The sequence below is a fragment of the Geotrypetes seraphini genome, chromosome 4, assembly GCF_902459505.1.
Source record: "Geotrypetes seraphini chromosome 4, aGeoSer1.1, whole genome shotgun sequence".
Classification (NCBI taxonomy): domain Eukaryota; kingdom Metazoa; phylum Chordata; class Amphibia; order Gymnophiona; family Dermophiidae; genus Geotrypetes; species Geotrypetes seraphini.
Genome location: NC_047087.1, coordinates 139,440,300 through 139,458,651, shown reverse-complemented (window position 1 = coordinate 139,458,651; position 18,352 = coordinate 139,440,300). Strand labels below are relative to the sequence as shown.

At 46.3% G+C, this 18,352-nt stretch overlaps 1 protein-coding gene across 1 annotated transcript in view; it reads right to left on the bottom strand.

The window, feature by feature from the left end:
- KCTD19 (potassium channel tetramerization domain containing 19) overlaps window positions 1–18,352 on the bottom strand; it is a 298,880-nt gene that overhangs the window by 83,606 nt on the left and 196,922 nt on the right. Inside the window, exon 7 of the mRNA XM_033942930.1 lies at window positions 3,448–3,608. Within this exon, the coding sequence (XP_033798821.1) occupies window positions 3,448–3,608 (161 nt within the window). The remainder of the gene's footprint in view (window positions 1–3,447; window positions 3,609–18,352) is intronic.

Below are 18,352 nucleotides of genomic sequence, written 5' to 3'. Positions count from 1 at the left end.
CAGCGGATGCCCTCTTGTGGCCGTGGGTCCTTTAAGAAAAAAGATATCATCTTCCACCTCGATATGGCCCATGATATATTTGAACATCTCAATCATGTCTCCCCTCTCTCTATGTTCTTCGAGTGAGTATAGCTGCAATTTACTCAGCCTTTCCTCATACGGGAGATCCTTGAGTCCTGAGACCATCCTGGTGGCCATTCGCTGAACCGATTCAGCTCTCAGCACATCTTTTTGGTAATATGGCCTCCAGAATTGTACACAATATTCCAGATGAGGTCTCACCATGGATCTGTACAACAGCATTATGACTTTGGGCTTCCGGGTGACGAAACTTCTACGGATACAACCCATCATTTGTCTAGCCTTGGATGAAACTTTCTCCACTTGATTGGCAGTTTTCATGTCTTCCCTAATGATCACTCCTAAGTCTCGTTCTGCTGCAGTCCTAGCTAAGGTCTCACCATTTAGGGTGTAAGTTCTGCACGGATTTCTGCTGCCAAAGTGCATGACCTTACACTTTTTGGCATTGAAATTTAGTTGCCAAGTCAAGGACCAATGTAACAGTAAGAGTAGGTCCCACGTCATACTGTCGGGCAATGTGCTTTTGCCTACTATGTTGCATAGTTTGGCGTCAATGGTGACTAATGTTATTTTACCTTGAAGCCCCTGAGTCAGGTCTCTTACAAAAATGTTAAATAGGATCGGGCCCAAGACTGAGCCCTGCGGCACTCCACTGATCACCTCCGACGTTTCGGAGAGGGTACCGTTAATCACCACCCTGTGAAGTTTACTGCTTAGCCAGTCTTTGACCCATGCAGTTAATGTTTCACCTAATCCCATCGAACTCATCTTGCTCAATAACCTGCGGTGTGGGACGCTATGAAAAGCTTTACTGAAGTCCAAGTACACAACGTCCAGGGACTCCCCTCCATATCCAGCTTTCTTGTTACCCAATCAAAGAAGCTGATTAGATTGGATTGGCAGGACCTTCCCTTTGTAAATCCATGTTGATGGGGATCACGTAGATTCTCCTCGTTCAGGATCGTATCTAATTTATGTTTAATTAGTGTTTCCATAAGTTTACTCACTATTGATGTGAGACTCACCGGTCTGTAATTCGCAGCCTCCGTCCTGCATCCCTTTTTGTGGAGTGGAATGACGTTAGCTGTTTTCCAGTCCAACGGGACTCTTCCTGTACTTAGGGAAAGACTGAAGAGCGTGGATAACGGTTCTGCCAGGACATCACTCAACTCTCTAAGCACCCTGGGGTGTAGATTGTCTGGTCCCATGGCTTTGTTCACTTTGAGTCTTGATAGTTCACTGTAGACGCTTCTGGGCGTAAATTCCGAAATGGGTCTTCCAAGCTTTCCCTTGTCTACAACTGTGGACCGGACCCCGGCGTCTCGCAGGTAAAGACTGAGCAGAAGTAGTTCGGCTTTATCGGAATCCGATTCTACATAATTCCCGTCTGGTTTCCTAAGGCGTACTATTCCATCTGTGTTTCTTTTTCTGTCACTAATATACCTGAAGATTTATCCCCCTTCTTAATGTTGTTTGCTAGATTACCTTCTATTCGGAGTTTGGCCTCTCTGACTGCTGTTTTGACAGCTTTAGACTTGGTCAGATAGTCTTCTTTTGTCTCCCTTTTTCCTGATTGTTTGCAGGAGATAAATGCTTTTTTCTTCTTTTTAACGAGGTCCGAGATCTCCGCAGTGAACCACTGAGGTTTATTGTTTCTCCGCTGTTTGCTTACTGTTTTTATATAGTGGTTAGTTGCTTCGTGTAGGGTAGATTTCAGAGTTGACCACATAGCCTCTACATTATAGGTTTCAGCTTGGTTTTGCAGCGCCCAATGGACAAAATCTCCTATGCGTTTGAAAGTTGAGGACCTTTGTTGCTGTGTGTGATCTAGTGAAACCTTTCCTGAGGTTGAACTATACCATGTTGTGGTACACAAGAACTTATGTGTGCTAAACGTGTATCATGTGTGCATTGTGAGTGCATGTGATTAAAGTGCGTGTTCAATTTTGGTTCAATGCATGACCGTTATCAGCGTACACCAAAAATAAATATATAAGGGATGTCGGCGGACGGTGGTGATCACAAATCTTTTCTTTCCCAAAAATACAGAGTAGGGTCAGAACTATATATAACATCCTCATTTATGCTACTCATAGTAAACTGCAACCATCCCACCCCCTTCCTTATGGGCTCGATGGTCGCATGTATATGACATCAAGGGGTCACATTGTCTGCTTTGCACTTCATGACACAAGAAGCCGCAAAGAAATGTTATAAAGCTGCCTCAATGTTCGCTTTTGCAGCAGTGCCATCCAACAGTGCTGCCCAATAGTTCGTGATTGCTCCTTCAAACTCCCTTCTACAACTCCACCCAACAACTCCGAAGACAAGGAACATCTCTTACAGTATCCCTTATATCGCATCTTTTACAACAACAGTGCTTTGCGACTGACACCTTCGATGCGCACCGATGACACACGCAAATAAAACATGCCTATGAACTATGTACAACAGATGCGTGCGCACAACACATCAGGAATCAAGAGAAACCAACAAGCATAATCTGCACATGCATTTAAATCGCTCTCACAGCGATCCGATCAGAGTGCTATTGGGCATGTGTCCGCTCAAATAATTTGCATGTAAACTTGGTTGTGCATCAGTCGGTCGGCAAAAATCGGCCAGAGAATCAGCCAACAGTGATCCAGTCAGTACTATCGACTGACTTTTGTGCGTGCTGCCTATAGTACTAAGCTTAATAAAATCATCATTTTTTTTATTCACAGCTTTTATTTTAATTTTTTTCAGTTTTATTACTGATCTTAGTTTACACATTTGTTATGCATTTGTTTAAATCCAGCTGCACTTCAAATGGTTCTCTATAATTGACGTTTAAAACATCTCGGTATTTATGAGTATTTTGCTCTTCACACACTCAAACCCATAATTCTATAGACACTGTTCTCTCTGTCACATCACCATACACGGTTCTCTCTCATATCATTGCTCACAGTTACCCCTCATCCCACTGGCAATGGTTTGTTTCACAATTGGCACACTGTCGTGTTAATTTGCAACATAACATATTGCATTTTATGATCACAGACAACCTTATAATTGGCACACAATCTTCACAACCTATCTGACCACCATACACAACTGGATACACATTAACACCTATTGTTGACTGTATGCAACATACATACACATGTGTCAGTCAAATCTCATTATATTTTACAATAAGACCCCTGAAGAAGTGTTTATCGAAGCACGGACTGTGTCAGGTCCAGGTGTCAAACTTAAAGTGAAACCATTCTTTGGACAACCACATTTTATTGATTCCAAAAAAAGACTTGGCATTTTGTACATCACTTCTGCAGTCCCTTTTGTTTTTTGAGAATATAAAAAGTTACATTTATGACTTACTGCTGTGCTTGACTTCAGCATATGTCTTTTCTCTCAGAAAATTTTTCAAAGCCTCCTTCATTGGCTCATATATGATGTCTCTTTTGTCAAGGTAAGTACAGAGTCCATATAGTTCAGAGCTATCTTTAGTCAGTGGCAGTCTACAAGATCCTAACCAATTCCTAATCATATAAAAATATAACAAAATGTATTTATTTAAAACATTTCTATTCCACCTATAAACTAAGTGGATTACAAAATAACACACTCAAAAGCTATGAAGTGTATATGCATAATATAATAAATATTTAATAGTGATACTGAAGTCAGAGCCCTTATACTCTATTCATATCCATATAAAATTTAATACAAAGTTGGCATATTATTTTTCTCCAAGGTTAACATTAAAGCATCTTATAATTTCTTTGTATTAATAACCATCTCCAGTGGTACCAGCCCAAAAACCCTAGCTTATTGATGCTACACAAATCAACTGCACAGTAATGAGGATAGATTTGACAAGCAGGTTCCCTCTCCCCAGTCGCAAGGATTGCAGAAGACATCATCTACATTTTCAACTTTACCTCCTTGTATCCCTGGGCAGTGCTTCAGTTCCTTAATTCAGTGTTTTTCAACTGCTGGTCCACAGAAATTTTCTGCTGGTCCACAGGGCCGGCATGTCCATCGGGCAGAATACAGTGTTCTACAACTGCCGGTCCATGGTGCGATCAACGTGGCGTCTTCGGGCCGGCTCCCTAAGTGCTGCAGTGCACAAAGCCGTGAGAAAAGGCTCTTACATGCGTCCTGCGCCTAAACTGGAAGCCTTCTCTCTGACATCGAAACATTAGAAAGAAGGCTTCCAGATGAGGTGCAGGACACGCGCGAGGAGCCACTGCCCCAAAACTTTGTGCAATGCAACACTCAGGGAGCTGGCCTGAAGACGCTGCATTGATCGCACCGTGGACCGGCCCAAAGATAACATCGGGGGGTAGGCCAGAAGGCAAGGCACAGCATGGAGGGAGAGAGACAACAGCGGTAGGGGGAATGCTTTTATTTTTTTATTTAGTGATTGATTTTCATCTGCTGTCTGTTCAGGAAGAAATGCATTTGTTTCTTTTCTGCTGGGGTCGTACTGCTTGCAGAGTCTTGTATCTTAGGGTTTGTTTACAAATATTAGTACTTTTAGTTTTTGGTCCTGCATTTGCATGGGGTTATCTGTTTTCTGGTAGGAATGAATGTTGAAAAGCATACAGTGTGCTTTGTGTATTTTTATTTTGTGGTTAACCATTATGTGTTGTTAATACAATTATATTGTGTGTGTGTGTATATATATATGAAAAATGAATGGAAAAATGGTGTTACAATTAGTACTATTATGGGGGGTGGGGTCTGGGGCGGAGATTGAGTGGAGATGGGCACAGCTTAGCCCAGTGTTCAACTGCCGGTCCACAAAATAATTATTTTATTTCCGCTGGTCCATAGGTGTCAAAAGGTTGAAGAATACCGCCTTAATTCATACCAAAGCAACAGATAACCCCTAAAAAGGAGAAATAATAAGGAGGGCATGAGGAACTCCCTGACTAATTAAGTCTTTCTGCTCTGTAACAAGAACAATTATTTAAACCAATGGACAGTTATCAGCAATAATGATGGAACCAAACAAGTCACCTATCTGCAACCAGCATTAACATTTATGCAGCTTCTATAGCCTCTTGCAAAATATTTTATTATAGAGCTACCTGATAACTCTCCTTACTTGTGTAACAGAACAACATTAAGCAGTGGGGCAATGTGGGGCGGTATATCCAATCCCGACAAACTTCTATGGTCTCTATTCTATATGCAGCAAGAAGGATCAGGAGCAATTATATGTATTTTAGACCAAATTCAAATCGTCTGAGTACAGGTCTTACCGATCTCGGGAGGGAGGAGAAAACATCTTATACTATATCTTAGCAAGTAAAATGAATAATTACTGGTTTGTCGCCTGAGAATTAATGTGACAGTGGGCAGTCTATATGGACAACACAGGTCTTTTTCTGCTATCATTTACTATGTTACATCCATAAACATCAGCTCTGGGGGTGCTGTGGGTGCTCGAGCACCCCAAATATTTTGGTACCTCACACACTGTGACTGCAGATGCATAGAGTAGTTTTTCAGTGCCGCTCTGTCTTCCTCAGACTTGTGTGCTGCTGTGGCATTGCACAGGCTCAGTAAGGACTCAGAGTACGTGGGGAATGATAATGTGCACACTAGAGAGCTGCACGGGAACGGGGACCCGCGGGGATCCCGCAGGTTCCCCCTTTGGGTCACGGGGATCCCGTGGGGACGTCCCCTAGGGCCATGGGGATCCCATGGGGACGCCTCCGAGGGTCGCGGGATTCCTGCGGGGTTGGATTGCACTCGAGCTGCGAGGCTAGTCTCCTTCTCCTTACCTGCCCTGCCACAGCACACAGCCGAACAGAAGTCTTCCCGATGTCAGTGCTGACGTCGGAGGGAGGGCTTAAGCAAAGCCCTCCCTTCCTCCGACCTCAGCGCTGAAATCGGGAAGACTTCTGGTCGGCTGTGTATGGCAGGGCAGGTAGGGAGAAGGCAATGGCGTACCAAAGAGGGGGGGGGGCGGTCCACCCCGGGTGCAGCCATGGGGGGGGGGGAGTGTGCACAGCCGGTCAGGTCCCCTTACCCTTTTGGCACTTCCTCCGACCGACCAACAACAGGCCTGGCTGACAAACCTCCATGCCCTGTAGCCAAATCTAAATTACCTTCTTACAGCAGCTTCAATACTCCAGCTGCTGTAAGAAGGTAATTTAGATTTGCGGCTACAGGACAGGGAGGTTTGTCTGACCGGGCCTGTTCTGTTGTCGGTCAGGTGGGGAAGCGCCACAAAGGTAAGGGGCAGGGAGGGAGAAAGGGAGGAAAGGTGGAGTGGAGAAGAAAAGACGCTTAAGGGAAATGGACAAAACTGAGGGGAGAGAAGGCCGCTGAAAGCACTGGGGAAGACAAAGGGGTGGAGAAGGACACTGAAAGGAAATGGGGAAGAGAAAGTGGGGAGAAGACGCTGGCAAGGAAGAAGACAGAGATGCCAGACTATGGGGGGAGCGGAGGGAAGATGGGTGCCAGATCAATTTGGGAGGGGGGAGATAGGGAGAGGCACAGTAACAGAGCAAATGGAAGACGCAGAGAGAAGAGAGACAGTGGATGGAAGGAATTGAATGAGAATATGAGGAAAGCTGAAACCAGGCAACAAAGATAGGAAAAAAATTATTTTTTTATAAACATTAGAGGCTCTGGTAGAAACCCGTTTACAAAGTATGTATTCTTCTCAATTAATATTTCCAAATTAATAAAGTCTTTTTGCTTATTTTTAAATGGGTTTCTACCAGAGCCTTTTATTCAGTAGCATAATTAAATGAAATAACTATTTCTGTAGTTTATGGGGACAGAGGGGATTCCTCGCAGGGATGGGCGGGGACGGAGGGGATTCCTCGCGGAGACGGGTGGGGACGGAGGGATTCCTCATGGGGATGGGTGGGAGTCCTCACGGGGACGGGTGGGACTTTGGCGGGGACGGGTGGGATTTCTGTCCCCGCGCAACTCTCTAGTGCACACCTGCAACCAATAGAGAGCAGGCTGGCAACAGTGTTCTGCACAAGGGAAACATCTTGAACTGAAGACTGATGACGAACTAGCCTCTAAGTGTTTCACTGTCAACCTCTTTACTTCCTCAACTCACCTTTTTTTTGGAGGGGAGGGAGGTCAGGATCTGCAGTCCTCCAGTCCAGTGCTTTACATAGGCTCAGCAGACAGGTCCTGACTGAACCAGCTTTGCTGTCTTGCATCGGGATTGGTCTGATGAGCAGCCTACAGGCATATGCAGGAGCCATAGTTCCCACCTGATTTGCTGCTCCTCTTTTCTCTTGCATTGCATGTTTTCTGTGAGTGAGCTTTTAGCTTTGTTTTTTTAAATAATATTATTTGTTATGGATTGTGAATTTGTTTGCTTTAATAGTGACTTAGGGACTGAGGGTGAAGAGCAGAGTGTAGGAAGGGAGTGGGGTGCTAGGACTTAGGGAAGTATGAGCTTTTAGACAGAAGAAGCCCATCTTTTGAGATGGGTATAAAGGGGGCTAAAGGATGGAGGGTGGCCTGAACAGGGCCGTGGAGGTCTTTGGATAAGGAAAGTTGATGGAAAATGGGGTCTGTGCTGGGGTTGGGTAGGAAATAGGAAAGCAAAAGAGGCAGTAAGGGAAAAGAACACAGACTGATGAAAAGAGGTGAGGCACTGGGCACAGGAAAGTAAAATGTATTCTGGTTACCAGACATCCATGGAAACCCAAACATGTTTGTCTGAGTTTTGGAAAGCCCCAACGAGCTCTGGCCGCATCTGGAGGGCCTCTGAGCTTGCGCAGATGATGTCACATACATCCGTGCATGATTCAGGCCCTCCAGACGTGGCCAGAGCTTGGGAAAGATGAGAAGAGGCTTTGTGGGGTGGAGCTGGGGTGAAACAGGATGGGACTGCAGGCACAACAGGGTGGGGCTGGGGCAGACCGGAGTGGGGTAGGACTAGAGGCAGAACAGGGTGGGGTCATGTGTCCGGGGTTTTGTGGCCCAAAATATGGTACCCTAGTCTTGGGAAGAGATGGCTCGGGGAGATATGATAGAGTTCTATAAAATACGTAGTGGAGTGGAACAGGTAGATGTGAATCACTTGTTTATTCTTTCCAAAAATACTAGGACTAGGGGTCATGAAATGAAGATAGTAAGTAGTAGATTTTAAACAAACCAGAGAAAATATTTCTTCACTCAATGTGTTATTAAACTCTGGAATTCATTGCCTGAGAATTTGGTGAAAGCAGTTAGCTTACTAGGGTTTAAAATAGGTTTGGATAATTTCCTATAGAGGTCTATAAATCATTATTAAAATGGCTTGGAGACATCCACTGCTTATTCCTAGGATAAGCAGCACAAAATCAGTTTTTTTCCTTGTGATCTTGCCAGGTTCTTGTGAGAAAGTTTAACAAAATGTAAGACTATTTCTTTTTTGGTGATGGCCAGGGGAGGGAGGATGTTGGGCACCCCAATAACTTTGAAGAGTTGGTTCCTATGGTTACATCTTCATTCTTTCATGGTTGATCACAGACAAATATCTGGAGATACCCATATATGCTTGAGGCAGAAAGCAGGCAAACTTAACACCCGACAGGGTGGGCTGTTTGGCCTACTGTACCTTTATACTGGAAAGAAGATTATAGAGGTAAGAACCTAATTTTTCCTTCCAGTGCAGAGGGTACAACAGGCTTGACAAGTGGAATGTACCAAAGCAGTCTCCTGTGTCTAGAGTGTGGCAGATGAGCCTTATGTGAGCACCAAGACCCAACGTAGTGTCCATTTGTGCTGTTATGTCCACTCTGTAAACCTAGTACAGTTATGGAGGCTGGAACAGGTAGTTACTCTACAAACCTCCTCGGGTGAAGCTGCCTGGGATTCTGCCTATGAAGAGGCCATGCCTCTGGCGGAATATACTCCCAAAGAAATCAGTGACTGTTTACCACAGCTAATTGTATGCAGCTGCAATAGCCATGCAAATCCATTTGGAAATGGAGGCCTTTGAGGCAGGATTGCTCCCGTTTGCTACAGTTAACATAAAAAGATGATCAGAAAGATTTAAAACAAACAGTGGAGATGTCTAAGGAAAACAGGTAAGCTGGTGTGACTCACGACTCAACTTTATTCACTCAATGACTTGAAATGTGCATGTTTCGGTCCAACCAGCCTGCATTAGGATTCTTATTCTCAGTAGAAACACCAATTAGGCATTTGGTCCACTCTATGTAACAAGCATATGAAAAGCTTATACAGAGCTTCGTTAAAGAAACTTAGGATGAAAATTCCAGCCGTCATGAGAAACTGTATAGGCTTTTCATATGCTTGTTACATAGAATGGGACAAATGCCTAATTGGTGTTTCTATTGAACATAAGACTCCTGATGCAGGCTGGTTGGACCAAAATATGTACATGTCAAGTCACTGAGTGAATAAAGCTGAGTCGTGAGACACACCAGCTTACCTGTTTTCTTTGGACATCTCCACTGGTCATTTGTGATTGACTTGTGGAGGTAACTCTCCTGTTCTATATGCCTGAAAGATTTAAAGACATTTGTTCCCTTGAAATAACAGAGTAACTATCTTCATGTCCAATAATGACAAGACTTTCCATTTTCTTTATGTCTGTGGCATAGAAATGCCGGGAGTCCAACTTCCTGATTTACATGGAAGGCCAAGACCACTTTAGGAAGAAAAGAAGGAACCAAGTGTAGAGACATGCCCACCTCCATAAATCTGAGAAAATGTTCCTGGCATGATAGAGACTGGAGCTCCATTCTTGCTGGGGTGATAGCCCCATGGAAAACTGTCTTGACTGTAAGATCCATCAGTGATGCATTCTGTAGGATTTCATACAGAACCTTACAGATGGCCCACAAACCCATATTAAGATTCCATGTGGGGAATAGTTGTCACATGTGAGGATGCAGACACAATGCTCCCTTCAGGAACTAATTATGTCTTTTCTCCACTAAGGCTACCTGCATTTTGAGAGAGCCAACTGTTAGGTCCTTTTAAGGCCATCCCGGAAGAATGACAGGATTTCAAATATGGGAGATCTATTTTCTGACCATCATACCAGCACTGAAAAGTCTTCTAGCACTTAGCATAAGCCGCTACAGTCGTCGGCTTCCTAGATCATAGAAGGTATTTATATACCACTTACAGCCTAAGTGGTTTACATTTAGGTACTCAAGCACATTTCCCTGTCTGTCCTGGCAGGCTCACATTCTATCTAATGTATCTGGGGCAATGAGGAATTAAGTGACTTGCCCAGGGTCACAAGGAGCAGTATGGGATTTGAACCCACAACTTCAGGGTGCTGAGCCTGTGGCTCTAATCACTGCGTCATACCTCAGAATATTATTTCTATGCTACGGTTGTGTGCTCAAGAACCATGCTGAAAGACCAAAGCATTCAGGATCCTCCAGGGCAATTGAGCCCTGTGACAAGTAAGGGCAGCCTGAGACATCTGTTCCACTGTAGCCATACTAGATCTGCATACCATGGCCAATGCGGTCAATCTGACACTACTAGATTCACTGATCCGAGATGGGTCGCTATTCTTCAAATGATCTGGCTTACCATCTGGCCACAGGGAAAACACATACAACAGCTCTGCTGCTGGCCAAATCTGGACTGGGGTGTCTACACCGGTGCTTCCTGGCTTGAATTGCCACCTGAAGTACCAAGATGCTTTCTTGTTTGCTGACACTATTAGGTGGATTGCCAACCTTCCCCAATGCTTCACAATGTTGTTGTAAAAACTCTGAGACAGCTTCTAGACAGACTTCAGAGAGGGCTTCAAGGTAGGCTTCTGCCCAATAAAACAACAATTGGGTCTCCAGTTGTAACTGAGCATTCCTGGTGCCTCCTTGTCTGGTGATGTATGCCAAAAACCTTAACCGCTTTGCCTTCCAGATATATTTTGAAGGCCTGCAGTGCAAGCTGAATAGCTTTCAGATCCAATCTGTTGATGGACCAGTTCCTCTGAGAGGGTAACCAGTGGCTCTGACCTGGGTGATGCTAGCAACGACCTCCCTAGTTGACCAGACTGGTATACGTCGTCAGTATCACCCATGAAGAAATGCAGAGAGGGAAGCCCTTGACAGGGTCTTCATCTGGAGCTACCAGTGCAGACTTTGACATACTTCCACTGTCCAGAGTAACTGCCTGTGGAGACCAGCAGGATAGTAGCTCACCCTAAGAGTACATAGGTGAGCTTTTGGCCAAGGCACCACATCTGTAGTCACTACCATGGACCCCAGCAACTGCAGGCAATGCCAAGCCATAGGAGCCGGTATCACTGGGATTTCCAAAATCTAGCATTTGAGCTTCAGTTTGCATGCTTACAGAAGGAATCACAACCTTTTTATGTGCTATACAGAGTCCCCAGATATTTCAGAGATAGAACCGGGTCCAGATAACTCTTCTGAAAACTGAAGGTCCTGTACAACTTGTGCCACTGGCAATCTTTGACTTTGGATGGGTTCTGAACAGCCAGTCACCCAAGTATGGATGAACATGCTTTGTGCAGGTGTGATGCAGCTACCACCATCACCTTTGTAAAGGTGTGAGATACCTTTGCCAACCCAAAAGGGAGCACTGGGAATTGGAAATAGTTCTCTAGTACATGGAACCTGAGAAACCTTCTGTGTTCCGGGAAAATGGAAACATGCAAGTAAGCCTCCGTCAAATTCAGTGAGGCTAGGAAGTCCCCTGATGCTGACTAAATGCACAGTCTCTTCGAACTTGTGCACCCTTAGTGCTGTATAGACAGACTTCAGATTCAGGATGGGCCTCCTATTGTCTAAATCTTTTTTGGGTATGATAAATTATATCTGTTTAAGCCCGATTCTATGTCCAGTACTGACTCCATGGCTTGGATCTCCCAAAGCTGGTTTACTGTTACTCTGACATTGGCTACTTTTTCTGGTTTTCTTGCTGGAGAATCTGCCAAAAAATTCCCAAAGAGTGTGAAAAAACTCAAGCATGTAGACCTCTCGAATGATGTCCAGCACCCATTTGTCTGAACAGATCTTCACCCAGGCCTACTTATATTCTGAGAGTCTTCCTCCTATTTGGGGAAGCTCAGTCTCTTTGCCTGCCATCATTGGGACTACTTGGTACCAGCTTCTGAGTGGGGGTGTTGGGGGGGACACCTGCAGTCATCCGGAACCTGCAAACCTCTGTCTAAATCTCTGAGCAGAAGGGCTCATTGTTGCATGGCAAGACTGTCTGTAGCCACAAAAGGAACCACAATTCGACTGCCCTGGGGCAAGTGGTCTACTCTTAGGCAATGACTTAGGATGATGATCTTCCACACTGGCTATGACTGTCTAACCCCTTGCCAAACAGCATTTGACCTTTAAAAGGGAGACTGCTCAAATTAGCTTTAGAAGTAGAATCTCCCACCCATTGTCTGATCAAGAGCATTCTGAAAGCAGGGATAAAGTAAGCAGACACCTTGCTCATGACCCTAAAAAAAGTCATATAGGATATCTGCTACATATTCCACCTTAATAGTAACACCTGGAGGTATGCGCTGGGCTTTAAGAATGAAGTACAGGTGCATATCTTGAAAGAAGCTACAGCCACAGCTCTCAGACCCAGAGATAAAGCCTCAAACTGTCTTTTGTGGAACAAATCCACCTTGCAATCCTGTGTATCTTTTAAGATCACTCCTCCCTAACTAGGGAGTGAAGTCCCTTAGTTATGTGGAGTAAAAAGCTGCAGGAACAAGGGGCCATCGGGTACAATAGAAAGATTAGGTTTTTACCTCTGCTAATCTTCTTTCTTGTGGGTCTTAAAAAGGGTTTTTTGAGTGGTTTCCCTGCATGCCCTACCCACACCACCACCACCTCTAAAATCCCAAATTCACCATTTTCTGGGGATTCCTGTTCCTTTCCCGGGCGATTTTATTGCAAAATCGGCATCTGACAGCCATTTTGGATTTTCCCAATTTGAATAAATCTATATTTTTTATAGTTAGGAGCTTTGATTTTGCTCCAAATGTCATAGATGGCCTTCCCAGGTTGAGATGAATTGATTTCATGCCTCGTTTGTGGCGGATGGCTGTCAGATATGCAGCCGTGTTCCCCGTGTGCTGTGGCCCTCATGGGGGACTAAATTTGCATGGAAGTGGTGCCTTTTGCCTCAGGGAAGACTCTCTTTGAGCCTTCTGCTCCAATTTCTTTGAAAATCGTGTTTGGGGGCTCTTGGGTGAGCGCTGGTGGCGTTTCAGCGAAATGCAAGTACGGTTCTGGAGAAAAACCTTATAAGTACTCTAGTTTGAAGTGCACAGGGTGGCTTTCGCCGCAGGAATCCTCTTTTTCCCCGGGAATTGTGCATAGGCTCTCCCAGGCATACTTTGTAAAGAAGTCCATGCCTGTGATCATCCCACCAACATCTAGGCCATCTGTGAGGATGTCGCCGCCACTCAGCCCGAGTCTTTTGCTTGGTTCCCAAGCAGGAACTCCAGAGTGTAAAAGGGTGACGCCCACAATGGCATTGGGCACTCTCACAATCCCTCTGCTTTCGCAGGGAGGTTCAGTGGCAGCCACTGATGTGGAATGTTTGGCGGAGCTCCGTGATCAGGCTCTGTATGGGGCTCAGGACCTGGCTGACGATCCCACAGCATGCAGATTCCTAAAACCTGCTCATCTGAAGGACCTTGTCACAGAAGCTCTGCAGGAATGGGCACTGCAGCCGACTCAGCCGATCCAGCAGGAATGTTCTCTTATCAGTGATCAAGAGGCCACTACCTGCCTCCTTTTCTTGATAACCCCAATGCGGTTTATATCCTATTGGAGATTTGGGGTAGCATGGAGGGTCCCCTGTTTTGCGCTCGAGCCATGGCAAGGATTTGTCCCATGGCGGGCGGTTTTGTTCAGCGCTTTGCATCTCTGAAGGTGGATTCAGCTGTGGCTCAGGTCATCAAGCGTACTCTCTCCCTCCCAATGGAGTGGTCCTGAAGGATGTTCATTGCATGGGCGTACCTCTCCACACTTCACCATGCCCTGTCATGGTTGATTTGGATTTTCTCATCTCCAGGGTGGATTGTATGGCTGATGCTGTATCTGACATTCTGAAAGTTATCGCTGAGCTGGGCGCTTCTTCAGTGTCTGCCCAGAGGATACTGTGGATCAAGCAGTGGTCTGGGGACTCCTCCTCCGAGACCATTTGACCATGTTTCACTTTTAGGGACAGCTTCAGTTCGGCCAGGGTCTGGATGACCTCATGGCAAGTGTACAAGACCACGAGCCAAAGGCTTTGCCCAGGAACAGGCCATGTCCCACCAAAGGGTTAGGGCGTTCTAATTTTAGTCTGTTTGGACGTCCTTACCAGTATGACAGTCCTCCCTCCTCAGGGAAGAGGTACCCTGTGTCCTCCAGGCTCTATTTCAGGTGGGTCTGGCCCTTAGCAGACCTCAAACGACCATTCAGCAGCCTCCCCTAAGAATCAGTTCTGGCACTAAGCCTTTGGCCCCTCTCCCACACATCGGGTGGGGGGGGAAGCTGTCTGCTTTCTTGGCAGAATAGGAGACTCACATCCGACCGCTGGGTCTTGGAGGTGTTGCGCAATGGGCTCACATTGGAGTTTCTCAGTCCTCTCTCCATTTACTTTCTAGTTTCCTCTGCAGGCAACCCCGAGGTGGCACTTTGGGTCAGTCCACTGTCCACAAACGTTTGAATCTTATGGCCAATGAGCCCATGCCAGAGGGCGACAGGCTTCAGGAGATACTCGATATGCTTCATCATCCCAATGAAAGACTCCAAAGTTTGGAGACCGAGTCTGGATCGCAAAGCGGTCAATGTAGCACTCACGGTGCCCCGCTTCCGCATGGAGATGATGCGTTCCGTCATTGATTTACTGACGCCAGGGGAGTTTCCGGCCTCCCTGAATCTCACAGAGGTGTATCTGCATATCCCCATTTTTTCGGTACACAGGAAATTTTTGTGGTTCCACATTCTGGAGCAGCACTTTCACTTTGCGGCTCTTACCTTCAGGTTGGCAACAGTGCCAAGGACCTTCACCAAGGTGACGGTGGAAGTGGCAGTGCATCTTCGCTATCTGGGTGTGCTGATCCATACGTATCTGGATGATTTGCTGTTCAGAGCTCCCTTTCTGGCTGAGGGGATCCAGGTGGTTCAGCAGGTGGTCTACTTGCTGCAGCGTCTGAGCTAGGTGATCAACCTTTGGTGGAGTCACTTGAAGCCCACCCAGGATTTGGAGTACCTGGGGGTTCGCTTTCACATGGGATAGAACAAAGTGTCCCTCCCATCTCCCATCAAGAGAAGATTCAGACAGTCATCAGAGACAATCTGGGCAATCAGACCCTGACGGCCTGGCAGTATTTCCAGGTCCTGGGGCTTGTGTGGCGATGATCAATGGAGTTCCGTGGGCCAGAGCCAGACTGCATCCCTTGCAGGAGGCTCTGTTGTCCCAATGGAATCCACAGCGGGACCCTCTGGCCTTGGTTAGAAACATAGAAACATAGAAAAAAAGCAGCAGAAAAGGACTATAGCCCACCAAGTCTGCCCATTCCAAGTATCCCCTCCCCTGAATTTACTCCCTTAAAGATCCCACCTAAGTATCCCATTTTCTCTTAAAATCCGTCACGCTGCTGGCCTTTATCACCTGAAGTGGGAGTCTGTTCCAATGATCCACTACTCTTTCGGTGAAGAAGTACTTCCTGGAGTCGCCATGAAACTTCCCTCCCCTGATTTTCAGCGGATGTCCTCTGGTGGTCGAGGGTCCCATGAGCCAGAAGATATCATCTTCTGACTCGATGCGTCCTGTGTTGTACATATGTTTCAATCATATCTCCTCGTTCTCTTCTTTCCTCAAGTGAGTACAGCCGCAATTTTTTTAATCTTTCTTCATACGTGAGATCCTTGAGCTCCAAGACCATCCTGGTGGCCGTTCGCTGAACTGACTTGATCCTCAGCACGTCCTTTCGGTAGTGTGGTCTCCAAAACTGAACACAGTACTCCAAGTGAGGCTTCACCATGCTCTGTACAATGGCATCATAACTTCAGGTCTCCTGCTGACGAAACCTCTGCGGATACACCCCATCATTTTTGTCTTGCCGTGGAGGAAGCCTTCTCCACTTGATTGGCAACCTTCATGTCCTCACTTATGATCACCCCTAGGTCGCATTCCGCCGTGGTCCTAACCAAGGTCTCACCATTTAGTACATAAGTTCTACGTGGGTTTCTCTTACCCAGGTGCATTATCTTGCATTTTTTAGCATTGAAGCCTAGCTGCCAAGTAATTGACCATTGTTCCAGCAACAATAGGTCGTGTGTCATATTATCAGGTAATAAGCTTTTGCCTACTATGTCGCAAAGTTTGGCGTCGTCGGCGAACAGTGATACCCTTCCTCTAAGTCCTTGCGTCATATCTCTTATGAATAAGTTAAATAGAATCGGGCCCAGGACCGAGCCCTGCGGCACTCCACTGATCACGTCCGATGCTTCGGATGGGGTACCGTTCACCACCACCTTCTGAAGTCTACCGCTCAGCCAAACCCCAACCCATGTAGTTAGAGTGTCTCCTAATCCTATCGATTTCAGCTTGTTCAGTAATCTTCGATGAGGGACGCTATCAAATGCTTTACTGAAGTCCAAATATACCACGTCCAGTGACTCTCCGGCGTCCAGTTGTCTAGTAACCCAATCAAAAAAGCTAATCAGATTAGATTGGCAGGATCACTCTGGGTGAACCCGTGTTGATGTGGATCACGCAGTTTTTCTTCGTCTAGGATTGTGTCAAGATTCTGTTTGATCAGTGTTTCCATGAGTTTACACACTATAGACGTGAGACTCACTGGTCTGTAGTTTGCTGTCTCTGTCCTGCAGCCCTTTTTGTGGAGTGGGATTACGTTGGCGGTTTTCCAGTCCAAGGGGACCCTTCCTGTGCTTAGGGAAAGATTGAAAAGAACAGCATGACGTGGTGATTGTTTCCCATGTCACTAGCCAGCGGCCTTCTGCTCTGGATTTGGATTAGGTGACTGTCAAAGGACGCGAGTCTCTCAGATAGGAGGGAGATCTGTAAATCTGTTCCTGTATAGGGCCGGTGGGTGCCCCAAGGCGCAAGTGGTCGACTATTCGCCTGGAACTGAGGGCGATTCAGCTGCCTCTTGCCTTTCCAGGCCTGTCTTCATCATTGAGCTGTCTGAGTGTCCTTGGACATTGCCATGGCGGTGATTTACGGCAACTGGCAGGGGAGCATGCAGAGTCCCTACCTGAGTAAGGAGTTCCAGTTGCTCTTTTGTTGGGCAGAAAGACTCCGGGTTGTGCTGTCTGCAGTGCACATTACAGGAGTGGCCAACGTTCAGGCAGACTTTCTCAGTTGCTAGACAATAGACCCCAGAGTGTGTCTCTCTCCAGGAGAGCGTTCGAGTGCATAGTGTACATCATAAGAACATAAGAATTGCTACTGCTGGGTCAGACCAATGGTTCATCCTGCCCAGCAGTCCACTCATGCAGCGGCCTCAAGGTCAAGACCAGTGCTCCAAATGAGTCCAGTCTCACCAGTTTAGCATGAACTTATCCAACTTTGACTTGAAACCCTGGAGGGTGTTTTCCCCTATAACAGACTCTGAAAGAGCGTTCCAGTTTTCTACCACTCTCCGGGTGAAGAAGAATTTCCTTACGTTTGTACGGAATCTATCCCCTTTCAACGTTAGAGAGTGTCCTCTTGTTCTCCCTACCTTGGAGAGGGTGAACAGTCTGTCTTTCTCTACTAAGTCTATTCCCTTCAGTATTTTGAATGTTTCGATCATGTCCCCTTGCAGTCTCTTCTTTTCAAGGGAGAAGAGGCCCAATTTCTCTAATCTCTCGCTGTATGGCAACTCCTCCAGCCCCTTAACCATTTTAGTCGCCCTTCTCTGGACACTTTCGAGTAGTTCCGTATCCTTCTTCATGGTGATCAAGCATGCCAATTGGCTTTTTAGTCATCGCTGAGAGGCCAGCAACGATGGCCTAGATGCTCTGGCACAGCCCTGGCTGCTGGAGGGTCTTCTTTACTCCTTCCCTTCGTGGCCCATGTTAGGGCATCTGATGCGTCACATAGGAGCGTGCCCGGGAATTGTGATCTTTGTGGTTCCTGATTGGCTGAGACAACCATGGTATGTCGACCTGGTGCGGCTCCGGCGGGGCCAGCGAGAGCTGAGTTTTTCCTGTCATCCTTGGCCTCTCACTCAGGGACTGATCACTTTGCAGGACCTGGGCCTCTTTGGTCTTGTGACTGACTATTGAGCGTGCGGCCTTGTCGGCCCAGGGCTGTTCTATTGCGGTGATAGCTGTGCTGC